The sequence below is a fragment of the Equus przewalskii genome, unplaced genomic scaffold (assembly GCF_037783145.1).
Source record: "Equus przewalskii isolate Varuska unplaced genomic scaffold, EquPr2 contig_6335, whole genome shotgun sequence".
Lineage (NCBI taxonomy): Eukaryota > Metazoa > Chordata > Mammalia > Perissodactyla > Equidae > Equus > Equus przewalskii.
In genome coordinates, this window is record NW_027227860.1 from 227,353 (window position 1) to 244,937 (window position 17,585).

Consider the following 17,585-nt stretch of genomic DNA (forward strand, 5'->3'; position numbering starts at 1 on the left):
TTCAGAACCATTGTTTTATATATTTTGTCTAGTTTTTTGTTGTAGTTTCAAGTGAGAAGATAAATTTAGTCCCTGTTGCTTCATCTTGACAAGATATAGTCCCTCTTGAGTGTGTAAAATCATGCTGGGCAAGCAAATGAAAGCACCATCCCACTTCTCCATCCAACTGACTCCTCCCCGGGCTCAAGGTTGGATTTGTTACTGCATACGGCTCCTCCCCTCCTCTCAGTCAGCGGAGAGATCTATTCTATAGCTGAAGTCCTAGTCTCTTAGAAATATGTAGCACAACAAAAGGGAATACACCTCTGGGGGAACCTGAGGTCAGAGTGATTTGGGGACCCCAAAATGTATCTAAGAAATTTGAAGAAAATAGATTTTAGGACTGGAGGAAGGGCAGTAGTGTACAGAAATGGGACAGTAAGTGAAATGTGACTAATTCAGGACCTTCAAGACTAAGAACAGCACTTAGATTTATTTTTAAGTAAAGAGTCTATCAAAGTTTTCTTCCTCTTGTGTGGAGACAATAGGATGTGTACTCAGGATTAATATAAGTGTCTCAGGGAAGATTATGTAACTCTGAATCTTTTTTTCACAGGATTAAGCAGGGACAGCTGCATGCCCAGGCCTCCAGGTTAATTATGTTCAGCTTTGAGGAACCTAATCTCTGTCTTCACCCATAGGAAGAGAACCTTATGCCAATATTCCATGAATAACCAAAGACTGAAGATGAGAAAACCTACAGAATTGTCAGCATGAAAATACAATCATCCTTCTCTTCCTCTTACACATCCAACTGATAATCAAGTTCTGCTCATTCTTTAAAGAAAATCCTTTAAAATACTTTGTAACCACTTTTTCATGCCCTTTGCAATTAATCAAGCAGCTCCCAGCCTCCACCTTTCACGAAGTTGTTGCTATACTCTAATGCCATATAATATATACATTTTCATCCAATATTTGCAATTTACCGGTCAAGAGATATTTCAAAAACAAAGATAGTATTTGTTGAAAACAAGGGATTAGTACTCTCTACATTTCAAATGTCTTTAAGAATTTTGGAATCCACTCAGTGGATTCCACTTAACCAGTGTTTAAATACCTCTTAATGGAGAGGTCCTTGCTTTCATCTTATTGAATTTTGTGAATAAGCATTATGTCTGACCTTTGGGTAAGTTTATTGGATGAGTCTGAACCCTAAGTTCCCTACTACTCATGTAAATAATGACATCACTGCCTACCAACTACAATAATGTATTATGTTTCCTCACCCATTTTCACCAGATTGTGACATCCAGAAGTTTAACCACATGCTATACTTACATCCCCTTCATTTGAGGCTCTTGGGTGCAGCTCCAGATCATATGGAGCATGGTTTTGAGTAAACAGACTGTCACCAATATCACACCAGTCAGTTTTACCACTTCCCACATTACTGGTCTTCCCATTCCCCATATCTACCTCCATTTGAGTCCTCAGTGTCCTGTCCTCTCCATAAACAATTTAAAGGTGTATGAGGTTTCTTCTGGGCATAGGCTGGTACTATTATGAATACTATCCTTTTGCAATATAAGCTTGAACAGTCATGATCATAAAAAGATGGTGACATCTCTGAGTTCCGAGTCTCTGCTTAGTTCTTCCTGACTCTGAAGGGAGAGGGTAGAGAAAGAATATGCCTATTGGCAGTAGCACGTTCACAAAAATGACAGAGATCATGGCCTGAAGAGGAGAGCTAGGGCTTCATTTGTATCTGAGGAAGGAATGCTGTGTCATTGAAAGACTTTGGAGTCACATAGACTTGTACTTGAATTCATGCCCCACCACTCACTGGATGTGACCTTTGTCAACATCACTCCATAAATTTTTGTTTTCTGAAGTATAAAGTGGAACAATGATCCCTGCCCTGCAGAACTGTTATGAGGGTGAGAGGATTTAAGTATATAAATGTCTAGACATAAATTAGATACCTAAGAATGTTAGTTACCTGAACTAGGCATGAACTTTGGTCATTTACTAAGAGATCCACAGTAATTCCTGATACTGGAGGGATAGAAAGTTGGTAGGAAATATTCACTATCCAACCATTATTTTACTGTCTGGAATCATAACTCCCGAAATAGAAAACAGACAAAATAGTAATAGGTGTTTCTCTAGAGAGTTCCTTCTGTGTATTTAAAGGCCTTTCTGCAACAACTTCTGAAACCCTTGCTTTAACTCTTTGGTTTGAAACCCATAAACAATAGGGTTCAAAGCAGGAGGTATGAGGTGATGAAGGACATTGAGCAAGATCAGGATGTCCATGGGGACCTTCTTTCTGGACACATTTGTCAACACCACAACTAGCAGGATGGTGCTGAAAAAGATGACGAGGATAAAGTGGGAGCCACATGTGCTCAGGGCTTTGACTGCAGCCCCCTCGGCTTTGAATCTAAGTACAGCTCTTAGAATGAAGGTGTAGGAGAGGAAAATGAGAATAAAATCTGAGCCCAATAAGGTCCAACCAGCTACAAATTGGTAGATTCTGTTAAGGGTGAAATCGTCACAGGAGAGCCTGGACACAGACAGGTTGGCACAGATGCAGTTCTCAATGACATTTTTCCCACAGTAGTGAAGTTGGGCAGAGAGAATGGGGACAGGCGAAAGCAACAAAGCATTCCGAGCCACGATGAAAGCACTAGCCTTGGCCACAAATTGGTTAGTGATGATGGATTTGTATCGTAGTGGGTGACAAATGGCCACATAGCGGTCATAGGCCATGACTGTGAATGTGCAGGACTCCATGGGGAGGAAACTGTTCATGATAAACATCTGGAGGAAGCAGGCAAAGAAGCTGATGGACCTAAAGTCAAACCAGAAGATGACCAGGACCTTGGGGATGACAGTGAGGCAGAGCACAATGTCCAGCAGAGAGAGGATACTCAGCAAGTAGTACATGGGCTCGTGCAGAGATGCCTCCAGCCAGATGGTGATCAGAAGGGTGGCATTGGCCCCCATGGCCAGGAGGAAGAGGAGGCTGAGGGGCAGGGACAGCCAGTGCTGCCAACTCTGGTAGTTAGGGAAGCAGATGAGGAGGAATTCGGAGACTGGAGCAGTGGAGTAGTTGCTGGGTAATGTCATGAGATAAATCCTAAACTGAAGAGATTTCACCTGGGTTTATTTATGGTAAGACACAGGAATTAAGTCAATAAAAAATGAAATTGTAAAAGTATTTACTAATACTTATCCAGAAAACTGATGAGATATAGAATAACAATTTCAAATTAAGGCAAAGTTCAATGAAGATAAATATGAATGAGGGTGGGATTTTGCAAATTGTTTCTAAAGCTATTGGAAAAACAAATAAGAGAAACTAGCCAGAAGGTTTAGAAAGAAAATAATGAGAATAATCTCATTAAAACATACTGTAAAGCTACAAAATTTTTTTCCAAGTGATACTGACAAAGAAAATTGACTAATTTTAGATTCTGTAGGCCAGAAATACTCACTAGTTTACAGATTAATCTAGAATTAATAAAGATATCATAAAACCATATTTAACTGTATGTCTCTTCAGTGAGTATTGCTGATATAATTCATCAGATAGTGGTAAAAAAAATAGTTTTTTCTCACCATTTTTAGGTACATCAAAGCAAATTTGATTTGGAAAAATGTATGATATACTCCCAATCCTATGATATTGTAGAAGAAAATAAAAGTACACATTGATTAAATATAAAGAGGCTCCCCCACACTCCCCTATCCTTCTGACTTATTGTGCCTGTAGCACAACTCATCCCAGACATACTTAATTAAAGCCTACACAAGTGCAGTTCAGTGTTCCTATAGAACGTTATGCTAAAAAGCAAGCTGTTTTTATCAACATTTGTGACCACCAACCTCAAATGAACACTTAACAGGCATGTCCATTATAATAACTTTTTGTTAATTATACACTGTATAATTACACTGTAAGTGATTTTTCAAATATTCTTTATTCTTCTCAAATGCTGAATCCTCTCCTTTCTCAGAAGATGACTCTGCATCTGCTTCACAAAGGTAGCAGAGGCTATCAGATGCAAGCTCCTCAGTTTTCCATGATAGACTCATAAACCCATCAACATCTACACCCTTGCTCTCCTCTTTGCATCTAGTAGACTCAAGGCTCTATCCCTCCCCCTAATTCCAAATCCTCCAACTCAGATTTGGAGTCAATTTACCCTGATCTTCTTAGGAATGTAAATCTACTAATTATCCATTCCATTTCCTATATATTCAACCTCTCTCTCCCTAGATCCTTATTGAAAATGCTCAAATATCTCATATCTTATTAAATTTATATATTTGCCCCATATCCCTTTTTGGTGTAAAGACCATAAATTCAGTTTTAGATAAAGGTACCAAATTTCTCTCTCTTCTTCCTCTTTCTTTCACACCCAAACTTAATGAACCAGAAGAGGCATAGGATATCTAAAAGTAAACAGGAGACTGTTGGCTTCAATTGTCCAGTTGAGGAGTGATAAGTGTGTAAATAAGTGGCTCTGGAAGGACTCAGAGGATGCAGAAAAGGGATGTCTTTTAGAGGTATAAACATAATGGATAGACAGAGATTAGACTGAGTAGTTCTACAGAAGAAGAGAAGGTAGGAAATCTAAAATTGTATTCTGTCTTCTGGATTAAAGGATTAAAATTCACTAGGTAGACAACAGGCTTTAAAAGATTCAGTGCATGTTGTGGAGGCATAAATGATGGATACAATTTTGATATGTTGAGTTTAGAGAGCTGGCAAAGTATCAAAATATACATGACTGTGAACTGTGGAGAAAAGAGTCTGAATTCACTTGAAAGCTTGGAGTTAAAGGTAGGGAATTGGAAATCATCAACACGTAAGGTATAGTTCAAACCATTGTTATTCTTATTTCTCACTCTCTACTGATTCTCTTTTCCTGTCTTTTTTTCTCATCCCTGAAAGATCCCTTCCTTGGCTTTGTTCTTTTTCCTGCACCTTATGTGTAGCTCCTATCCATGATCATGCTTCACAAATCCCAGTCTCTGATCCATCCACCTCCCTGTTCTCATTCTTTCTCACATTGTAGAGAACTATTCTAATTAAGCTCATCCTTCTGCAACCTGAATTTAACTAAAAAGAGTGTACTCCATACAAAAGAGAAGAAAGGAGAGGATTGAAAGGAATAGGTGCAGAGAATAAGGGGTCAAATTCCTGGATATATTGTCAAGTGGAAGTATAGACATGAATATGAGCCAAAGTTTTGATATATTGGGTTAATAAGAATTATTAGAATCTTACTCTACCAGAAGAAGTAACAGCTATTAGAAGGAAAGTGATGACTTGTATTCTGCTTTGCTCTGGCTCAACCATGCTTAGAATATTGTCCAGTTCAGTGCACCTTGATTAAAGAAACACTTTTGAAAGTGTATTACCTAGAAAAAGGTGTCCAGAATAAAAAGAATCTTAAAAACTCATAATGAGGAACAATTTAGGAAAGTGAAGCTATTTTACCTAAGTGATCCTGTCTAAATATGTGACTGATTTTCAAGAGGAAGAGATAAAAACTAGAACTACCAGGAGAAAATCAGAGAAATCTTTTTTTCCTGAATGTGAATCCTGTATAATAATCAGGGGATACTTTCTCTCCTGTTAAGACTGCTCTGCTGGAAAAAGTTGGGGGAAGGCAATAACCAAATTTCCTCACCATCTCTCTCCCTGAGCCTTATGGCCCTGGATGCTCATAAGTAACCAGTGTCATATTAAACACAAAATGCTACCCCTAGACTAGAATCATCTTTTCACTCTCTGGAATCCCTAGACTGCTTTGCTGGGCAGGCCAGGTGGATTTTAATCACATACTTGCATGAAGTTCCCAGACATAGAAAACACAAGATCCCTCATATTCAATGATATGGGATTGTTGAAACTATAGAAGCTGATTTTCTTCCAGAAGGAACCTGGAATTTCTGAATGTTCATGCATCCGGTACCACTACTCATGACCTTCTGCTTCTTTTATCATGGGAGCCAATACAAGAATGAGAAGGTCTTCTGTTTTGAGTCTTTGGGCAATCCAGCTGCCTTGGGTTCAGCACAGCGTTTCTCACCTCCCTTACCCCAGGAACTCTCCCACGATACAACAGTTTGGGGCCCGCTTAAGGAGTCAGCTGCCTGCATCCAGTAACTAGAAGTGAAACTGATTCCTTGGCTCTGATGAAAAATCTAGAGGGTTTTATGATCTGTGGTCAATTCCTCTCAGTGCTCCACCCACTTCTCCAAGACTCTTGGGAACAATAGTAGTTTGGAATACTGGGACACAGCAGCTAATGAACTGGATCTCACGGGAAGCTTCATCTTACCTTATGTTAAGGTGCTACTGGGTGCCAATAGTTGAGATGTGAGGGATGCGATTTGAAACTGACTTGAAATTCAAATCCATATCCATCTGCTGGACTACACAGAACATCCTTTTAAACATACCTTTATACCACTTTCAACATCCTGAAATATTATATTGAACTTTTCCAGAATTTAGTAAAACTCTAATATTCTCTGCTTTTTATATTATCCTGAATTTAACAATGTTGTTTGATATCTGCAATATTTGGGCAGCTAATTTACCCTATGTAAATATCAGTTATTCAATAAGTACTTATTTTTTTTATCACCTGTATGTCCGCCACTCCACTAGTCACAGGGATAAAAAGGTGAATAAAATAGTTAAGGTCCCTGCCTTCATCAAGATTCCATTATAGTAATTACATTACATTATAATATCAAGAGCTTCCTATTGTTCATAAATAAGACCAGATTGCATAATATGCACTACTCCAGGCTACACATGAACTGGACTTTTAGCTTCATAAGCATTAGATCCACGTTGATTTTGTTCCTCATCAACGTGGTGTCACACAGTGTTTAGAATATAGTAGAATTAACATATTCTTACCTAATTAACTAAATCAAAGTCATACATAATCAGACTTCTTCCTACCCCTACAGTATTTAGAATTTCTGGGTGAGTGATTATTCTAGTCACAGATGTCGAATGTTTCTTAGGGGTTTGTGATGATGAAGTTAAAGTAACACCTGTGGGATTCATTGTGTGATGTTTTTTCTCCTTGCCAAACAGAAAAAGAAGAAAATGGAAAGGGAAGGGTAGAAAAGAAAAGATTTCAGTATTCTTTTCAACATGTCCATTTCTTTTTTAAATTTCTCACTTGGTTCATGCATTGTTAACCCAGTTTCTTTGCTTGTCTGTCTGTGTGTTCTTGTATTTCACTGAATTTCTTTAAAAGGATTATTCTGAATTCTTTTTCAGAGAGTTCATAGACAACCATTTTTTGAGTCAGTTATTGGAGCTTTATAGATTCCTTTGGTGGTGTGGTGTTTATTCTTTGGGATCCTCATATCATTTCATGGGTATCTGCAAATTGGAGTAAGCAGTCTCCTCTTCCATATCTTACAGGTTTGCCTCAGCAGGGAAAGACCTTAGTCAGTCTGCTCAGTTTGAGGTATCAGACAGGTCAGCTGAGTAGCCTCTGTGACCATGTGGAGCTTACTATCATGATCTCTAGTTAGGAAAGTTCACTGCCCATTCTCTGAGGTCAGGGGAGTGGGAGGTCTTACTCCCTGGGCTCAGCATTCAAGTGGGGAAGGTAAGTGGGCTCCCTGGTCAGGTGTAGCTACTGGCTGTGCTCCACTGTCAGGTGAGCCCACACGTTGGGCCCTGCAATCACTTCTGGTCAGGTGAAGATTAAAGCTGTGTTCCCTGGCAGAGCGATGGTACACAATGGACTCTGCAATTGGTCAGGCCTGTGGGCTGTGCCCCAAATTTGGTGAGGCCACAATCTGGGCTTCACAATCACATAGGCCACTGTCTGTGCTCCACTATTGAGCAAGGTCACTTCTCAGGCTCTCTGGTCAAGTTAGGCATTTAGCTATATCCCCTATCTGGATTAGGTCTGAGACTGTGATCCATGGGCTGTTGTGGCAGCTCTCTAGGCTTCCTTAGTGGGTGAGCGTGCAGGCTATGTTCTGTGATTGGGCAGGGTCATTGGATGGGCTCCCTGCCTGGGCTAGGTCACAGGCGGTGTTCAACAATCAGTCAGTGTCCTAGGTTGAGTGGGATTATAGGCTGGGTTCCAATGTTGTCCAGGCTCAATATTATACAACCTGGCATTGCAGGGCCAGAAAATATGCTCAACAGTTGGGCAGGGCTGCTGCCTTGGATCCCTGCCTGAGCAGGACAAGATTTCCTTGTCAGACACAACTGGAAGCTAAGCTCAAGAGTGGGTGGGGTTGCGCATTTGTTTTTCTGCCCAAGTGGGCTCATGGAATGGGCTCCACAGCGAGTAAGGCCCATTGGTTGGGGACCAATCAATGATTTAGTGAAAGAGGAATTGAAGAAGTTAAAGCTTGATGTGGAGATGGGAAATGTCCTTATTAAGGGATTCAGAGGCTACTCCATGACCTGCAGAGTCTTACAATCAGGGCACAGGAGCTGTGACCTACACTCCTTTGAGGAAAATCGCACCAACTTCCCAAACTGATTAATTCTCATCAATGAACAGATAGAGAAGGGTAAGAATCTACAAGTATTGGAGGAAAACCACCAGAAAATGTAAGGACCAAGCTAAACAAGCAGAGAAACTAATCCATTAGAGAAAAGAGTGAATATAGAAAAAAATACATTTATAAAATATGTAACAATTAGCATGGGTGATCAAGGAAAACAGAGAAGGCACAAATAAGCACTGCTAGAAATGAAGTAAGAGATATACTGCAGGCATACTAGAAAATAATATATAAGAGTAAAATGAAATAAATTATTTTCTGATGGTAGATTTGAATGAGAGTAAAATGACGAAATTCTAGACAAACAAAAATTACAAACATTTTCAAAGGAAATCTAAAAGATACGCATCAGGCATAATATATGTCACTTGGAAGATCTGAGATGAAAAACACAGTTTTTAGGCTGTAGGTTAGTCAGCTGCAACAAAGATTCCCCAAAATATACTGAGTTTAACCAGATACAAGTTTATTTCTGTCTCAGGTTTAAGTCAAGGTTGGTGGCCCAGAGTATATCAGGAACACAAGCTCTTCTATAGTCTTGTTCTGCCAATTTCAATGCACATTTCTGTCTTGTGATCAAAGGAAGTTGCTTCAGATCCCACCATCATATCCATATTCCAAGCATCAGCAATGGTGTAAACAGAAGGAGAGAGCACACTGCTTCCTTTTATAACCTACTCAAACTTAAGTACCTCTAGGGTCAAGAGAGTTGCTTTCCAATGGACATGATACACCATAGCCTGGGCTTCTCCAGGACGACTTACCAGAGTTTAAGTCCTGGAGCTAAAATCAAGGCGATGAGAACATGCAATTCCTCCCGCAATAAGAACAACTTATACCACACCTCCCTAATTCACCCACAAGCACCAACCAAATTAAAGACTTAATTCTCAGTCTCTGTAACAGAAAACTATTTATTAACATTAAAATTTACAAAGAAAGGAGAAATTGGAAAAAATGACCATCCACTCCACCCCTTCTACCACTATGGAATCCCAATAGGATCCTCTCATCACCTGAGCATCCTACCTCAAGGTAGAGGTGACTTGACTTCTTCTAGGACTGAATAAAATGTGTCATTTTTTAGGAAAACAACACAGTTAAGCCAGATCTTATGGCAACATCCAAAAGCAGGGTGCAATATACCAATTTTGACAATCCTCTTGTAAATTTTACGCAGTTCCTGTTAGTAGAAATGGGGGCTCTAATTGACATCATTCCAAATACACATTTCAAAATGAGAAACTCATTTTTAAGTGGCACAATTCCTTCTAGATTTATTAACAAAACTATGTTTACTAATACCATCCTCTAGCACATTTTATGTTTATTAGATACTGATAATTACATGGTTGCTTTTCTTTTGTCAAATTAAAACTTACAAAATATACATATATTCAATATTTGGTCTTATTCCCTCTTTACTATAAACAAAATTGTGAATAAATTAAAAAATGCAAACATTTTAGAAAAGAAATCCACTAAACACACACACACACACACACATATATATATATATATATTTCTTCTTTGAAAATAACAATCATATCTTATTATTCTAAGAACCTAATGCAGTGCCTCCCCCATATAAGATTATTTTAAATACACGAGTGACACTCATATTGCAATGAAAGGTGTTTTCTGAGATTGTGAGTGCCCCAACTGCTTTTAAAGAGACCCTGTTGCTACACAGGAGCCCAGTGACCTAGAGCTCACTGCACATAGAGAGTTTGAAGACATTCTAAAAGTAAAACCAGGAAAAGATTGGGACTTCCCATTCCAATTCCAGAGGATGGAATATCCACAGCTATCATCTATTTTCCTATACCCAAGTCCCTCCATCACAAGGAGTTGAGAAATGATGGGACCAGTACTAAAGAAAGGATGGGGAAAATATTCACAAATCCAGCTATCCAGGTACATCTCAATTGGCTATGGAACCAAGTGCCTTTGGGTGTTATTTGACATGAAACTAGTAGGATTAGAAGGACTTCTCGTTGTGGACTGGTCTCTGTCAGTATAGCCTACACCAGCCATGGAATCCTGGCAGTGTCTTTGGCAGGAGCCTCTGAAGAAAATAATTGGAACATGTTTAGATCTATCTTATTATGTAAAACACCCTGAGTACTCACTGGAGGATCAGATGAGTCATCACCCCATAGAAAAGAGGATTGAGTGCAGGAGGCACAAGAAAAGGGTAAGTGTAAACAGAACAACACGGACTTGATGGTGTACATGATGGCCAAATTGATGAATGAGGAAAGAGAACATTCTAGGACACAGAAGACCAGAATGACACAAATATGAGACCTACAAGTGCTAAAGGCCTCAAATCAGGCTTCACCCCCTGGTACCTTCAGCAGTGCCTGGAGGATGAGGGCATAGGAAACACCAATGCCCAGGACATCTATTCCAACCATAAGCAATGCCACTGTCAACTCATAAGCTCGGTTCACTATGGTTTCTGAGCAAGCAACTTTTACCACAGCCTTGTGTTCACAATACACGTGGCTTATGATGGTGGTTGGGCAAAGGACAAGGCTATACAATAGGATAGGAAAGGGAATGAGGAGGAGTAATCTTGTACTAGCACTACATGCCAATGCACCCTATGAGCCTCAGATGCAGATTAGTAGAATGTTTCAGAGGGTGACATATGGCTACACAGCGATTCAGAGCCATGGCCACAAGTACACCTGACTCCAGGGAAGAGAATGCACGGATGAAGAACATCTGGATCACACAGACAGTGTACCCAATCTCATGGGCATGAGCCAGGAGAACTGCAAGAGTTCTGGGTGCAGTGGAAGAAGCCAGGACCAGATAAATGCCACATAGCATGGCCAGGAAGAGGTACATAGGCTGGTACAAGGATGGGTCAGTCCAGATGATGAAGATGATGGTGATATTGCCCACTCCAGCAAGGAGGTAAAGGGCACACAGCAGCAATGCTATCTAGTGCTGGCTTTCCTCCAAACCTGGGATGCTTATCAGGAAATAAAGGAGGCTGGAGTAGCCTCCAGCTGGAATTACTAAGGGCCATCATCAATGACTCAGAGAAAGAGGAGGGCAAATAAACCAAAATCATGATTTCTCCATTCCTGATGGATTATCACATTGTCCATGTCTACCTGCGTCTTCATGAGGAGAAGAAAAAGGCTTAAACGGCAAGACAAGGGAAAGACATAGAAGAAAGTGTCCTTTTCTTGAGATATTTTTTCAAAGGTGAGATATCCACATATTTGAATTAGGATAAGTCTAGTTTCATTTAGAGATAAGAGTAAGCATATGCTGCTTTTAGAGAGCAGTTTAAACTCTATCATTCAATTACTCATAGTTTGGATTGTCAATTTGAGAGCATTCTCTTTATCATCTCTTGGCATTGCTGAACACTGTAAATCAATCTGTTATTTTTTAAATAATTCTCCCTCCTTTTCAAGGATACAGTACTCTACAGTTCTTCCTCCTATGTCCCCTGTCCGACCACCTTCTCCATCTACATACCATAAGTATTTTTGATTCCAGGGTTCCATTCTCTCCTCTATTCCCTATTCTGTACATTAGCTCTGATTCAGTTCATTCATTTTCATGGTTTTAACTATGTATACACTTTAATTTCTTCCAAATCTATTTTTCTAAGACAAAGACCTTTCTGAAACACAAATACTGTTTTTCCATTTGCTTCCTAAATATCAATGCCACACACTTAACAGATTGAACACTGAATTAACTCACCTATCCTTCTCAAATCTGATGCATCTCCTTTTTGTCCATGCTTTGGTGCATTACATCACTATCTACCCTCCAAAACCAATACAGAAACTTGGAAGAAATCCATATTCATTCTTATCTCTCATCCCTTTTATCTATTCACCTGTTCCTGCTGACTTTACTTTTAATTCCATTTATGTCCATTCATTTTTCTCAACTCCTAATGTCACTACCTTAGTGCATACTTCCAGTTTCCTTCATCTCAATTGTTTCCCTAGATCATCCAGGCTTTGCTATTACACCCTTCAAGCCACTCTCCACCCTGAAGTCAGAGGGTTTTTCCTAAGCTACAGATCACATGTCACATTTGAGGTTAAAATTCTTCAATAAATTTAATCCATGAACAAAATCATACATTTAAGACTGGTATACAAGGTTTTCAATAGCTACCTTATATAAATTATCCTAAGTCAGTTATAGTTATCACTACCATTAACATTAATAATAAAGGATCGTTGAGTATGAGATCGATGGCCTCTTTCCTTTTTCTTTGTCTTCGTGAATCTGCTTCTCTGTTTCAAACTTTTGCTATGTCTATCTTTTATCATGATGTGATGAAGATTCAGTGTTTCTTGCACCCCCATTTTAACAAGTACTAATTAAATATATACTCTATTTTACCTTCTCCATGTGGTTCATCTCCTGAACATGAAAACACTTGAAACTGGATATGTTTGTGTCTGTATGTTTGTCTTAAAAGACAGACATAATCTGAAATAATTGTATTTTTCTATGTGAGGGAGGGGTGTGCAAGAATACGTATGCATAAAAAGAGTCATACTCGGTTCTTGTGGATTATACATCTATAGGTCACTCTGAGTATCTTTTTCTTAAATCAATGATGACTGCAATATGGCCCCAAAACTCTGAACATGGCAGCTACAAAATCTGAAATGGCTGAGGGGCACATGGTCTCCCACCCTTTCTTTTTCTTCCAGATTCAAATCCACTTATAACTTCAAGTAACAGTGACACGTTTTTATTGAGACCTTCAGGAGAATCTCATAGTCTTGTAAAAAATCACATTTCATTGCTTAAGATTCTACATAGTGAGAAAATTCTCTTTCTAACTACTCCCGTTCTACTGCAAATTACAGCCCATTTCTCACTTTTTAGCTGAGAAGTCAGAAACCAGCTGTGCCTTTGTGGAAGGCCATCCATCACTTTGATAGGAGCAGTGTCAGCAGAGCAGTGGAGGGTGAAGCCAAACTACAGTGGGTGAAGGAGAGAAGCAGAGATGTATGTGCCTGAGTATAACCTGCCTCTTCTTTATGCTGCATAGTCTGTGAGTCTAGAGTAAAAGCCTTGAGCTGCTCTTTAAGTATTAATTACTAAAGTAAGCAAGAGGTCCCTCAGTGATTCTTAGAGGAAAAGCAAAAGGGTCTTTATTTCAATGATCCTAAAATGGAAGTTATCTTTAGATCTCTGACTAGGAAGCGGAGGACAATTTGCAAAGAACTGCAGTTGTAAATTCCTAATTATTCATGTAAATTCAGTCCAAGTAACCTGCTTCCTATGAAGTCCCTAAATTCTATAAGATAGTATGCATGTCTCCTTTCTTTCCTATCAAATCACTTTACCAGCCGTGTCACTGTACTGATTACCTGGCACTATAAAACTGTCAGTGTCAGTCCTTGAAGAGTAGGGACTCTATCTTGTTTATGGCAACAGTCACAGGACAAGTTCCAGAAGTGCCAGAATGTAACTGGTACTCGGTAGAGTTTGCTGAATAAACGAATAGCTATATGCTAACATTAAAATAACTAGATGAGTTTCTAAAACAACCAGGAATTACAGGAACTTGAGAAGACAGTCACTGAACTTAAGTGATATGAGTGAAATAGCAGACAGTGTGGTGTCTGCGAGGGATGAACTGATTGAGTCTCAATGCTTCTCACCTGAAGTGATACACTGGGTACTTCATAGAAGAAGGAATCCCATTGAATCTCTCTGGCATAAGAGGCTATGACAGGATCCTAGATGTGTGTTAGAAATGAAGGACTCCTGTGGTCACTACTGGTCACTTCTGCCACTGTTTCTGTCGCTACAGGCAAGGAGGGTCCTCTATGGGCTGTGGCCTGTCCCTGTCTCTTTTATCTCCTACTGAACAGTGACATAGACTTTATGATAGTGGTAGAAGGAAGATACAGACACACAGACAGAGAAATTGGAAGAGGGCACAGAAATAGTGGGTTCATGGTGATGACCTACTGGGAGAGGGAGAAACAGAAATCAAACACTCAGAGGCAGCATTCAGGTGTCAGGAGAGACACACACAATCACTAAAATATCCCTATAATGAGGGCACTGTTCTCCTGGCCCTGAACTGACTTTGAGGATGAATGCTTTAAAGTCTTGAATCAAAGTTAAGCGGGACTCAGCAACATGGAGAGAATTTAGAAAAAGGTGAAAATTCCCAGGCTCAGGAAGGTCCTACTAGATCCTCTCTGCTAAGCTGCAGAAACTCTCTGAGTCCCCAGTTCAATCTCCATGATAGCCTTTTGCCCTAGCTTGAAAGTAACAGTGGTAAAAAGGATTTTATATTCATAAGGGCTACATAGCAATCTCTGAATACCAAAGAGGAAATCAAACACATCATTCAAGGTCTGTGCAGCCAAAGTTTTCCAAGGATATGAAACATAAGTGCTAGCTCTGGGAAGACTTGTATAAAGTAGATAAATCAGCTATGTCTACATGCACCATATATGATAATGAGGATACCAACTTAGGAGCATGCTAAAGGCCCCTGTGAATGCTTCAGCTGACAGTGAAGATTTAAGGGGATTGTAAGTATCTGCAAGCTCTCAGGTTAGCTTGCAGCAAGGTGTGATCTGAAGGGTGGAAGCTAAGAGGAATGGAACAGAGAAAGTTAGTTTTGAGGAGTCACATCTGGGGAGAACAGCTACTCTGAGACAAGAAATAAAAATACTAAGGAACTAAAATACTCAGAGGTGTCAAACCAGAGATATTGGAGACTTGGAGCCACCCTAGCCAAAAAAATAACTCCTATCACAGGGTTTATGAGAAAGGCAGAGGTCGAATGTCAATAGTCTTTCCCAAAACCACTACAAAGGGATATGAATGAAAGACACAGTTTGGGATGGAATATTTCATCCAATATTACTGTCATGTAATAAGGAACATTATTCATCAGAGAAGGGTGAATTAAGCTCTAGGGAGTCTGGAGTGGAAAGCTGTCCATATTCTGGGCTGCCCCTTGGATTAGGGTTGAATGGGTCTGCTCCAGAAATCACTTGACTAACCCCTGAGAGCATCAGAGGACTTTTCTTGTTTCAATATGAAAAGCGTTAGACACTGGAGGATGCTTGAAATAGAGTGGGGAGGGCTTCTAGAAGAGCACACCAAAGCAGAGCATCTCATGGATCTAATTTATTCTAAAACCCCAACCTCAGGGATGTTGAGCAAAGTCAGGGAGCTGCCCTGAACAAAAAAAGGCTGAATACACGCAGCTGAAGCTAGGAGAGCAGAAGCAGCTAGAGAAGGTATTGCAGCCTGAGAGCCTCTTCCAAGCTCCTCCTGAAGTAGTAAGTAAGCCAGTCAATGACCTGCAGCCTGAGAGGTGAGGGGATGGGTGTGTCCCATGTTCCTGTACTTCTGTTCTGTCCTCATCTCTGAATTTGGTTATAGGCCTTATTTTGGGGCTCCATGGTTGGCTTTCCTTGTTTGACTCTTCACCTTTAGTACTTCCCTTCTCTCAGGCTCTTCACTTTTGTAGAGACTGAGGTCTGCGATCAGGAAACAGGAGAGGAATGATTCTGAGCTCGAAGACGAGGTGACACTCTCAAAAGGATGGGACTTTCCAGCCAGAAGACCATGCAAACAAAACGTATTACAACAACACGTTCAAAAACCAGAAACAAATCATGCATTTCTGTGTCACATAAGAGACTCAGTAAAAGTTCACTGAATAAATGATAAATGAAGAGGTTTAGAATAGTAACTTCTAAATAGTAATTCTAGATCCAAGATCCCCAGAACAAAAAGTAGTTTCAAGAATCATTGGTATTAACCAAAATACCCATTAGAAACAAAAAAACTACTTCATAACATTTGATAAAAGACATACAACTTTAAAAACAATGGACATAATATTTCATGAGATGTCTAGCTGATTTTCCATTAAATTCAACAAAAAATATGAAGATATTTGCCATCACAGTTGTTTTACACTGATCATGAATTTCTATCCTTTTCAGTGAGATATAAGACAAAAATTAAGAGATGTTAATATTTGTAAAGAGGGAAAATGTCAATGTTTTGAAGCAATGTTTTGGCCTACCTAAAATACCAAAGAAAGAGTATCAATGGGAAAATTGTAAGAATTGACAATAGTTCAGGAAAGTAGATGATATACAAGACAAAATAACAAAAAATACACTTCCAATATATAAAATAAATACAAAATATTTGCTTTACTAGCAACAGATAATTGGTTGTTATGAAAATACAGGGTTAAAATTTAAAAAAAAAACATTTAGAAGCGACAAGACTTTGTCAAAGTAGATGAAATAACAAAAACCAATATAATAACATCAAAACAGATCAATTTAATGGGCTTCTGTATGCTAGAAACAAACAATGGGATACATAATGAAGAAAAATCATATTCACAAAATGTATCCCAAACTACTAAAATTCATAAGAAGAGCAAATAATTACACAATTTTAACAAGAGACTGTTTAAACTTTTAAATAAAGGCAGAGAGGGTCTTCATTACTAAACGAAAATCGTGGTAGCATAAAAATGTCACCTTTTTTTTTTCAGAATTAAGATTCAGATTTAACAAAATCCCACACAAAAATGTGCTATTTTAGCACTCAATGAAGGAATTCTAAAGTTAATCTAGAAAAATCAATATGAAAAGAGCTTTAAAATTGAAGACAGCAAGAATAATATAGTCCTGTTTTGAATTACATTTAATATAAAACTAGAATTTTTAATTCAATTTGATATTGGTACAAAAATAATCAGAAAGGAATATGAAACACCAGATTGTCCAGAAGTAGAATTTTATGCATACAAAAGTATATATGTGATGAAGGGAGCATAATAATAAGCTGGGGGAAAATGTAGAAGCCACCGGTTAATTAATTTAATTTCTTTACATACTTCTCATTAACAGCAAAAATCATTCCTTATAAATAAGGTATGTCACAAAACCAAAAGGTTAAGGATTAAAAATTTAAAGGCTCCGGGAAATGAATATTGGTCAAAATTTTAAGTAAAAAATGAT

General features: G+C 38.9%; 1 protein-coding gene and 1 pseudogene across 1 annotated transcript; both read right to left on the bottom strand.

Moving 5' to 3' along the window:
* Positions 1-2,169: 2,169 nt before the first annotated feature.
* On the bottom strand, positions 2,170-3,114 carry LOC103555728 (olfactory receptor 56A1-like). Its single transcript, XM_008527487.2, has one exon. It carries the CDS (start codon positions 3,112-3,114, stop codon positions 2,170-2,172), a length of 945 nt encoding a protein of 314 aa, XP_008525709.1.
* Positions 3,115-10,657: 7,543 nt separating this feature from the next.
* On the bottom strand, positions 10,658-11,602 carry LOC103555729 (olfactory receptor 52L1-like; annotated as a pseudogene).
* Between the last annotated feature and the right edge of the window lie 5,983 nt (positions 11,603-17,585).